Here is a 12,995-nt window from a genome sequence, read left to right as displayed (position 1 = left end):
CACACACCCACCCACACACACCCACACACCCCTACACACCCACCCACACACACACGCCCACCCACACACCCACCCACCCACCCACACACACACACACCCACACACACACACCCACCCACACACCAACCCACACACCCACCCACCCACACCCCCACCCACCCACACACCCACCCACACACCCACCCACCCACACACACACACACCCACCCACACACCCACCCAAACACATCCACCCACACACACCCACACCCACACACCCACCCACCCACCCACACACCCACCCACACACCCACCCACACACCCACCCACACACCCACCAACCCACACACACACCTACCCACACACCCACCCACACACACACACACACCCACACACACACACACACCCACACACACACACACACCCACCCACACACCCACCCACCCACACCCCCACCCACCCACACACCCACCCACCCACCCACACACCCACCGACCCACCCACATACCCACCCACACACACACACACCCACACACCCACCCACACACACCCACACACCCACCCAAACACACCCACCCACACACCCACCCACCCACACACACAACCACCCACACACACACACCCACCCACACACCCACACACCCACCCACCCACACACCCACCCACACACACACCCACACACACACCCACCCACACACCCACACACCTACCCACCCACACACCCACCCACACACCCACCCACCCACACACCCACCCACACACCCACCCAAACACACCCACCCACACACACCCACACACACCCACACACCACCCACCCACACACCCACCCACACACCCACCCACCCACACACCCACCCACACACCCACACACCCACCCACACACCCACCCACACACCCACCCACCCACACACCCACCCACCCACACACCCACCCACCCACCACCCACCCACACACCCACCCACACACCCACCCACCCACACACCCACCCACCCACACACCCACCCACCCACACACCCACCCACCACACACCCACCCACACACCCACCCACCCACACACCCACCCACCCACCCACACACCCACCGACCCACCCACATACCCACCCACACACCCACACACCCACCCACACACACCCACACACACCCACACACCCACCCAAACACACCCACCCACACACCCACCCACCCACACACACAACCACCCACACACACACACCCACCCACACACCCACACACCCACCCACCCACACACCCACCCACACACACACCCACACACACACCCACCCACACACCCACACACCTACCCACCCACACACCCACCCACACACCCACCCACCCACCCACACACCCACCCACACACCCACCCAAACACACCCACCCACACACACCCACACACACCCACACACCACCCACCCACACACCCACCCACACACCCACCCACCCACACACCCACCCACACACCCACACACCCACCCACACACCCACCCACACACCCACCCACCCACACACCCACCCACCCACACACCCACCCACCACCCACCCACACACCCACCCACACACCCACCCACACACCCACCCACCCACACACCCACCCACCCACACACCCACCCACCACACACCCACCCACACACCCACCCACCCACACACCCACCACACACCCACCCACACCCACCCACACACCCACCCACCCACCCACACACACACACACCCACACACCCACCCACACACACACACACCCACACACCCACCCACACACCCACACACCCACCCACTCACACACCCACCCACCCACACACCCACCCACCACCCACCCACCCACCCACCACACACCCACCCACACTCACCCACACACCCACCCACCCACCCACACCCACCCACACACCCACCCACCCACACACACACACACCCACACACCCACCCACACACCCACCCACCACACACCCACCCACACACCCACCACACACCCACCCACACACCCACCCACACACCCACCCACACCCACCCACACACCCACCCACCCACCCACACCCACCCACACACCCACCCACCCACACACACACACACCCACACACCCACCCACACACACACACACCCACACACCCACCCACCCACACACACACCCACCCACACACCCACCCACCCACCCACACACCCACCCACACACACCCACCCACCCACACACCCACCCACACACCCACCCACCGGTGTCTCTGCTTCTCCTGAGCGTGGAACTCAAAGGGGACCTCCTCGCCCGGAGCCACGCGGGTCCACACAGACGCCCCGCCCACCACCGTGGTGGCCCCGCCCACCACCGGGGTGGCCCCGCCCACCACCGTGGTGGCCCCGCCCTCCACCGTGGTGGCCCCGCCCACCACCGTGGTGGCCCCGCCCACCACCGTGGTGGCCCCGCCTACCACCGTGGTGGCCCCGCCCACCACCGTGGTGGCCCCGCCCACCACCGTGGTGGCCCCGCCCACCGCGGGCTGCTGATGGTGGGGGTGGTGTGGGGGGCTCAGGTCGCTCTGGGAGCGGGCCAGGGCAGCACTGCACACGGTGGGGGGGGGGCGTGGGGGAGGGGCGTGGGGGAGGGGTGTGGGGGAGGGGCATTTGTCATTCTGCTACCACCACTACTACTACTACTACTACTACATCTACTACCACTACTACTACTACATCTACTACTACATCTACTACTACTACATCTACTACTACTACTACATCTACTACTACTACATCTACTACCACTACTACTACTACATCTACTACTACATCTACTACTACTACATCTACTACTACTACAACTACCACTACTACTACTACCACTACTACTACTACATCTACTACTACTACATCTACTACCACTACTACTACATCTACTACTACTACATCTACTACTACTACAGCTACTACTACTACAGCTACTACTACTACATCTACTACTACTACTACATCTACTACTACTACATCTACTACTACCACTACTACTACCACTACTACTACCACTACTACCACCACTACTACTACCACTACTACTACCACTACTACCACCACTACTACTACCACTACTACTACTACTACCACCACTACTACCACCACTACTACCACTACTACTACCACTACTACTACCACTACTACTACCACTACTACTACCACTACTACTACCACTACTACCACCACTACTACCACCACTACTACTACCACTACTACTACTACCACTACTACTACCACTACCACTACTACCACTACTACTACTACCACTACTACTACCACTACTACTACCACTACTACTACATCTACTACTACCACTACTACCACTACTACTACCACTACTACTACCACTACTACCACTACTACTACCACTACTACTACTACCACTACTACCACTACTACTACTACCACTACTACCACTACTACTACTACCACTACTACCACTACTACTACCACTACTACTACCACCACTACTACTACCACTGCTACTACTACCACTACTACTACTACCACTACTACTACTACCACTACTACTACCACTACTACTACTACCACTACTACCACTACTACCACCACTACTACCACCACTACTACTACTACTACCACTACTACTACCACTACCACCACTACTACTACATCTACTACTACTACCACTACTACCACTACCACTACTACCACTACTACTACCACTACTACCACTACTACTACCACTACTACTACTACCACTACTACTACCACTACTACTACCACTACTACTACCACTACTACTACCACTACTACTACCACTACCACTACTACCACTACTACTACCACTACTACTACCACTACTACCACTACTACTACCACTACTACTACCACTACCACCACTACTACTACCACTACTACTACCACTACTGCTACTACCACTACTACCACTACCACTACTACCACTACTACTACCACTACTACTACCACTACTACTACCACTACTACCACTACTACTACCACTACTACCACTACTACTACCACTACTACCACCACTACTACTACTACCACTACTACTACTACCACTACTACTACTACCACTACTACTACTACCACTACTACTACCACTACTACTACTACCACTACTACTACTACCACTACTACTACCACTACTACCACCACTACTACTACCACTACTACTACCACTACTACTACATCTACTACTACCACTACTACTACTACTACATCTACTACCACTACATCTACTACTACTACTACATCTACTACTACTACCACTAATACTACCACTACTACTACATCTACCACTACTACTACCACTACTACTACATCTACCACTACTACTACTACTACCACTACTACTACTACCACTACTACTACCACTACTACTACCACTACTACTACCACTACTACTACTACCACTACTACTACCACTACTACTACCACTACTACTACTACCACTACTACTACTACCACTACTACTACCACTACTACCACTACTACTACTACCACTACTACTACCACTACTACTACTACCACTACTACTACCACTACTACTACTACCACTACAGCTCACCGGTTGGCGGTGGTGGTGCGAGTGTAGAAGCTAAGGGGGCACCCCGTCTCGTTTCGCAGGATAAACGGCACCAGCCGCTTGCGGCCCCTGGGGCCTGCAAAGACAACACAGGGGGTGACATCACCACCACCATCACTACCACCACACCATCACTACCACACCACCACCATCACTACCACACCACCACTACTACACCACCACCACACCACCACCACTACTACTACTACCACCACTACTACACCACTACCATCACTACTACTACCACACCACCATCACTACTACCACACCACCACTACCACTACCACCACTACTACTACCACACCACCACTACCACCACTACCACCACTACTACTACCACACCACCACTACTACACCACCACCATCACTACTACTACCACACCACCACCACTACCACACCACCACTACTACTACACCACCACTACCACACCACCACCACCATCACTACTACTACCACACTACCACTACCACACCACCACCACTACTACACCACCACTACCACACCACCACTACCACACCACCACCACCACTACCACACCACCACCACACCACCACCACTACTACTACTACCACACCACCACCACTACCACACCACCACCACACCACTACTACTACCACACCACCACTACCACACCACCACTACCACACCACCTCCACTACTACTACTACCACCCCACCACTACCACACCACCACCACTACCACCACCACTACTACCACACGAAGGGGCAGGCTCGCTCACTTGCTCACTCACTCACTCACCCACCCACCCACTCACTCACCCACCCACCCACTCACTCACTCACCCACCCACCCACTCACCCACCCACCCACCCACTCACCCACCCACCCACTCACTCACCCACCCACCCACTCACCCACCCAACCACCCACTCACCCACCCACCCACTCACTCACCCACCCACCCACTCACCCACTCACCCACCCACTCACCCACTCACCCACCCACTCACCCACCCACTCACCCACCCAACCACCCACTCACCCACCCACCCACCCACTCACTCACCCACCCACCCACCCACTCACCCACCCACTCACCCACCCACCCACTCACTCACCCACCCACCCACTCACCCACTCTCTCAGTGCCGCTCCTGTCCATGGAGGTCAGTGCAGCTGAACTGCGACTCCGAGACTGCGAGAGCGACGCTGCTCAAAAACACAAGAGGCAAAGTTCCACCAGATAGCCTCAGCAGACCGTAGGGGCAAGTGCTGACCATCACAAGGTCAAGATGGATTACGTGCAGGAGGTCACGGGACAAACCAAGGTGCCATGGGTGGACTGACTCAGATGACTGGCAGATGCAACACCCACCCACCCGCTCACGCAACCACCCACCCACCCACTCACCCACTCACTCACCCACCCACCCACCCACCGACCCACCCACCCATCCACCCACTCACCGACCCACCCACCCATTCACCGACTCACCCACTCACCGACGCACCCACCCACCCACCCGCCCGCCCACCCACCGACCCACCCACCCACTCACCAATCCACCCACCAACCAATCCACCCACCAATCCACCCACCCACCAATCCACCCACCCACCCACCTGATTTCCCCTGGTTGGGCGAGCGGCCATCTTGGTCTTCAGGGCCCGGGAACCAAACACTCTTTGTCGTCTGGAACACAGCTACAGAACACAGCAACCCTGGTGAACATAGCGGTCCTGGTGAACACAGCCCTGGTGAACATAGCAACCCTGGTGAACACAGCTACACAACACAGCTACACCACACAGCTACACAACACAGCTACACAACACAGCTACACAACACAGCGGTCCTGGTGAACACAGCCCTGGTGAACACAGTGGTCCTGGTGAACACAGCTACACAACACAGCTACACCACACAGCTACACAACACAGCTACACAACACAGCTACACAACACAGCGGTCCTGGTGAACACAGCGGTCCTGGTGAACACAGCCCTGGTGAACACAGTGGTCCTGGTGAACACAGCTACACAACACAGCTACACAACACAGTGCTGGTGAACACAGTGGTCCTGGTGAACACAGCTACACAACACAGCTACACAACACAGCTACACAACACAGCTACACAACACAGTGCTGGTGAACACAGTGGTCCTGGTGAACACAGCTACACAACACAGCTACACAACACAGCTACACAACACAGCTACACAACACAGTGCTGGTGAACACAACCCTGGTGAACACAGCTACACAACACAGCGCTGGTGAACACAGTGGTCCTGGTGAACACAGCTACACAACACAGCCCTGGTGAACACAGCTACACAACACAGCGGTCCTGGTGAACACAGCCCTGGTGAACACAGCTACAGAACACAGCGGTCCTGGTGAACACAGCTACACAACACAGCCCTGGTGAACACAGCGGCCCTGGTGAACACAGCTACAGAACACAGCCCTGGTGAACACAGCTACACAACACAGCCCTGGTGAACACAGTGGTCCTGGTGAACACAGCTACACAACACAGCCCTGGTGAACACAGCTACACAACACAGCCCTGGTGAACACAGCTACACAACACAGCCCTGGTGAACACAGCGGCCCTGGTGAACACAGCTACACAACACAGCCCTGGTGAACACAGCCCTGGTGAACACAGCGCTGGTGAACACAGCTGCCCTGGTGAACACAGCTACACAACACAGCGGTCCTGGTGAACACAGCCCTGGTGAACCCGGCAGCCCTGGTGAACCCGGCAGCCCTGGTGAACCCGGCCCTGGTGAACACAGCCCTGGTGAACACAGCCCTGGTGAACCCGGCGGCCCTGGTGAACCCGGCCCTGGTGAACACAGCCCTGGTGAACCCGGCCCTGGTGAACACAGCCCTGGTGAACCCGGCCCTGGTGAACACAGCCCTGATGAACACGGCCCTGGTGAACACAGCCCTGATGAACACGGCCCTGGTGAACCCGGCGGCCCTGGTGAACCCGGCGGCCCTGGTGAACACAGCCCTGGTGAACACAGCCCTGGTGAACACAGCCCTGGTAAACACGGCCCTGGTGAACACAGCCCTGGTGAACACGGCCCTGGTGAACACAGCTACACAACACAGCTACACAACACATCCCTGGTGAACACAGTGGCCCTGGTGAACACAGCGCTGGTGAACACAGCTACACAACACAGCCGTGGGTGAACACGGCCCTGGTGAACACAGCTACACAACACAGCGGCCCTGGTGAACACAGCCCTGGTGAACACAGCCCTGGTGAACCCGGCGGCCCTGGTGAACACAGCCCGGGTGAACCCGGCCCTGGTGAACACAGCCCTGGCGAACATAGCGGCCCTGGTGAACACAGCTACACAACACGGCCCTGGTGAACACAGCCCTGGCGAACATAGCGGCCCTGGTGAACACAGCTACACAACACGGCCCTGGTGAACACAGCCCTGGTGAACCCGGCGGCCCTGGTGAACCCGGCGGCCCTGGTGAACACAGCCCTGTGAACCCGGCGGCCCTGGTGAACCCGGCGGCCCTGGTGAACCCGGCCCTGGTGAACCGGGCGGCCCTGGTGAACCCGGCGGCCCTGGTGAACACAGCCCTGGTGAACACGGCCCTGGTGACCCCGGCGGCCCTGGTGAACCGGGCGGCCCTGGTGAACCGGGCGGCCCTGGTGAGCGTCTCACCGATGAGGCTGAGGTGATGTTCACGTAGAGCCTCTCCTTCGCCGTCACCTTGACGATCTGCCGTGACGGGTGCATCTGATTGGCCGGCTCCGGGAACCAATGAACTTGCGCCGGCCAGCGCTCCACAAAGGGCTCCCAGCCTGGTACGGGGGCAAAAGGTCACCGCAGTGTAGCTCACTCACTCACCCACTCACTCACCACTCATACACTACTCACTCACTCACCCACTCACTCACCACTCATACACTACTACTCACTCCTCACCCACCACTCACTCACTCATACACTACTCAACTCACTCACCCACTCACTCACCACTCATACACTACTCACTCACCCACTCACCCACTCACTCACCACTCACCACTCACCCATTCACTACTCACTCACTCACCACTCACCACTCACTCACCACTCACCACTCACCCATACACTACTCACTCACTCACCACTCACTCACCACTCATACACTACTCACTCACCACTCATACACTACTCACTCACCCACTCACTCACTCACTCATACACTCACTCACTCACCCACTCACTCACCCACTCTCTCACCCACTCACTCACCCACTCACTCACCCACTCACTCACCCACTCATACACTACTCACTCACTCACTCATACACTACTCACTCACTCACTCATACACTACTCACTCACCCATACACTCACTCATACACTCACCCACACACTACTCACTCATACACTACTCACTCACCACTCACTCACCCATACACTCACTCATACACTCACCCATACACTACTCACTCATACACTACTCACTCACTCACCACTCACTCACTCACTCATACACTCACCACTCAGTCACCCACTCATACACTCACCATTCACCCATACACTCACTCACTCACCCACTCATACACTCACCCACCACTCACTCACCACTCACTCATACACTACTCACTCACTCACACACTACTCACTCACTCACACACCTACTCACTCATACACTCACTCACTCACTCATACACTACTCACTCATACACTACTCACTCACTCATACACTACTCACTCATACACTACTCACTCACTCACTCATACACTACTCACTCATACACTACTCACTCACTCACTCATACACTCACTCACTCACCCACTCACTCACTCACTCACCCACTACTCACTCATACACTACTCACTCACTCATACACTACTCACTCATACACTACTCACTCACTCACCCACTACTCACTCATACACTACTCACTCACTCATACACTACTCACTCACTCACTCATACACTACTCACTCATACACTACTCACTCATACACTACTCACTCACTCACTCATACACTACTCACTCATACACTCACTCATACACTCACTCACTCATACACTACTCACTCACTCACTCATACACTACTCACTCATACACTCACTCACTCATACACTACTCACTCACTCATACACTCATACACTACTCACTCATACACTCACTCACTCACTCATACACTCACCCACTCACTCACTCACTCATACACTACTCACTCACTCACTCATACACTACTCACTCACTCACTCACCCACTCACTCACCCACCCACTCACTCACTCACCCACCCACTCACTCACCCACTCACTCACCCACCCACTCACTCACTCATACACTACTCACCCACTCACTCATACACTACTCACTCACCCACTCACCCATACACTACTCATACACTACTCACTCACCCACTCACCCACTCACTCACTCACTCACCCACTCACTAACCCACTCACTCACTCACCACTCACTCACCCACTCACTCACCCACTCACTCACTCACTCACCACTCACCCACTCACTCACCCACTCACTCACTCACCACTCACTCACCACTCACCACTCACCACTCACTCACTCACTCACCCACTCACTCACTCACCCACTCACTCACCCACTCACTCACCCACTCGCTCACTCACCCACTCGCTCACTCACCCACTCACTCACCCACTCACTCACCCACTCACCCACTCACTCACTCACTCACCACTCACCCACTCACTCACTCACTCACCCACTCACCCACTCACTCACTCACTCACCCACTCACTCACTCACCCACTCACTCACTCACTCACCCACTCACTCACTCACTCACCCACTCACTCACCCACTCACTCACCCACTCACTCACCCACCCACTCACCCACTCACCCACTCACCCACTCACTCACCCACTCACTCACTCACCCACTCACTCACCCACCCACTCACCCACTCACTCACCCACTCACTCACTCACCCACTCACTCACCCACTCACTCACTCACCCACCCACTCATACACTACTCACTCACCCACTCACCCACTCACTCACTCACTCACCCACTCACTCATACACTCACCCACTCACCCACTCACTCACTCTCCCACTCACCCACTCACTCACCCACTCACTCACCCACTCACTCATACACTACTCACTCACCCACTCACTCACTCACCCACTCACTCACTCATACACTACTCACTCACCCACTCACCCACTCACTCACTCACTCATACACTACTCACTCACCCACTCACCCACTCACTCACCCACTCGCTCACTCACCCACTCGCTCACTCACCCACTCGCTCACTCACCCACTCGCTCGCTCACCCGCTCGCCTCGCTCACCCACTCACTCACTCACTCACCCACTCACTCACCCACTCACTCACCCACTCACTCGCTCACTCACCCACTCACTCACCCACTCGCTCACCACTCGCTCACTCACTCGCTCACTCACCCACTCGCTCACTCACCCACTCGCTCACTCACCCGCTCGCTCGCTCACCCACTCACTCACTCACCCACTCACTCACCCACTCACTCGCTCACTCACCCACTCACTCACCCACTCGCTCACTCACTCACTCACCCACTCACTCACTCACCCACTCACTCACTCACTCACCCACTCGCTCGCTCACCCACTCACTCACCCACTCGCTCACCCACTCACTCACTCACCCACTAGCTCGCTCACCCACTCACTCACCCACTCGCTCACCCACTCACTCGCTCACTCACTCGCTCACCCACTCGCTCACTCGTTCACCCGCTCACTCACCCACTCACTCACTCACCCACTCACTCACTCACCCACTCGCTCACTCACTCACCCGCTCGCTCGCTCACCCGCCCGCTCGCCCACTCACTCGCTCGCTCGCCCGCCCGCTCGCTCACCCACCCGCTCGTTCACCCGCTCACCACTCGCTCACCCACTCGCTCGCTCGTTCACCCGCTCGCTCACCCACTCACTCACCCACCCACCCACTCACTCACCCACCCACCCACTCACTCACCCACCCACCCGCCCGGCCACTCACTCACTCACTCACCCACTCACTCACCCACTCACTCACTCACTCACCCACTCACTCACCCACTCACCCACCCACTCACTCACCCACCCACCCACTCACTCACTCACCCACCCACCCACTCACCCACTCACCCACTCGCTCGCTCACCCACTCGCTCACTCACCCACTCACTCACACACTCGCTCACTCACCCACTCACTCACACACTCACCCACTCACCCGCTCACCCGCTCACTCACCCACTCACCCACTCGCTCGCTCACCCACTCGCTCGCTCACCCACTCGCTCGTTCACCCGCTCACTCACCCGCTCACTCACTCACCCGCTCACTCACCCGCTCACTCACCCACTCGCCCGCTCACCCGCTCACTCACCCGCTCACTCGTTCACCCCGCTCACTCACCCACTCGCCCGCTTACCCGCTCACTCACCCGCTCACTCGTTCACCCGCTCACTCACCCACTCGCTCGCTCACCCGCTCACTCACCCACTCGCCCGCTCACTCACCCACTCGCTCACTCACCCGCTCGCTCGTTCACCCGCTCACTCACCCACTCACTCACTCACCCACCCACTCGCTCGCTCACCCGCTCACTCACCCACTTGCTCGCTCACCCGCTCACTCACCACTCGCTCGCTCACCCGCTCACTCACCCACTCGCCCGCTCACCCGCTCACTCACCCACTCGCCCGCTCACTCACCCACTCGCCCGCTCACCCGCTCGATCGCCCACTCACTCACCCACTCGCCCGCTCACCCACTCGCTCGCTCGTTCACCCGCTCACTCGCCCGCTCGCCCGCTCACCCGCTCGCTCGCCCACTCACTCGCTCACCCGCTCCCTCGTTCACCCGCTCGCTCGTTCTCCCGCTCACCCCACTCACTCGCTCACTCACCCACCCACTCACCCACCCACCCACCCACTCACTCGCTCGCTCACTCACTCACCCACTCACCCACTCACTCACCCACCCACCCACCCGCTCACTCACCCACTCACCCACTCACTCACCCACCCACTCACCCACTCACCCACTCACACACTCACCCACTCACTCACTCACCCACTCACTCACTCACCCACTCACTCACTCACTCACCCACTCACTCACCCACCCACTCACCCACCCACTCACTCGCTCGCTCACCCACCCACTCACTCACCCACCCACCCACCCACTCACTCGCTCGCTCGCTCACTCACCCACTCACCCACTCACTCGCTCGCTCGCTCACTCACTCACTCACCCACCTACCCACTCACCCACCACCCACTTAACCACCCACCCATTCCCCTGCCCACCAGACAGCTGCCTGTTGTAGTAGTCGGCCAGCAGAGTGAACTGGGCACTCCCCTCCTGATGGGCAGAGAAGCTTTGCTCCAAGTGGAACCCTGCAAGGCGAAGGCGCAGGTTACCCAGGTAGACTCGCACCGCGCTGGGGACAAGT

At 57.6% G+C, this 12,995-nt stretch overlaps 2 protein-coding genes across 3 annotated transcripts in view; both read right to left on the bottom strand.

Annotated features, from left to right (window-relative positions):
- LOC116958785 (intermembrane lipid transfer protein VPS13D-like) overlaps positions 1-7,071 on the bottom strand; it is a 92,627-nt gene extending 85,556 nt beyond the window's left edge. Inside the window, 4 exon segments of the mRNA XM_076057663.1 lie at positions 2,179-2,520; positions 4,523-4,616; positions 5,637-5,711; positions 6,126-7,071. Coding sequence (XP_075913778.1) covers positions 2,179-2,520; positions 4,523-4,616; positions 5,637-5,664 — 464 coding nt within the window. The 5' untranslated portion in view covers positions 5,665-5,711; positions 6,126-7,071.
- A 441-nt stretch (positions 7,072-7,512) lies between these two features.
- The window catches only part of LOC142907838 (uncharacterized), a 62,717-nt gene continuing 57,234 nt past the window's right edge, over positions 7,513-12,995 (bottom strand). The window contains exons 21-22 of one of the 2 annotated variants that reach the window (XM_076057665.1): positions 12,850-12,939; positions 7,513-8,347 (exon numbers count right to left, since the gene is read on the bottom strand). In XM_076057665.1, the coding sequence (XP_075913780.1) occupies positions 7,941-8,347; positions 12,850-12,939 (497 nt within the window). In that variant the 3' untranslated portion in view covers positions 7,513-7,940. The remainder of the gene's footprint in view (positions 8,348-12,849; positions 12,940-12,995) is intronic. The other variant, XM_076057664.1, reaches the window with a different exon arrangement.

This window comes from Petromyzon marinus, chromosome 83, assembly GCF_048934315.1.
Source record: "Petromyzon marinus isolate PM22_M1 ecotype Great Lakes invasive population chromosome 83, UKy_Petmar_22M1.pri1.0, whole genome shotgun sequence".
Lineage (NCBI taxonomy): Eukaryota > Metazoa > Chordata > Hyperoartia > Petromyzontiformes > Petromyzontidae > Petromyzon > Petromyzon marinus.
This window is presented reverse-complemented; position numbering and strand designations above follow the sequence as displayed.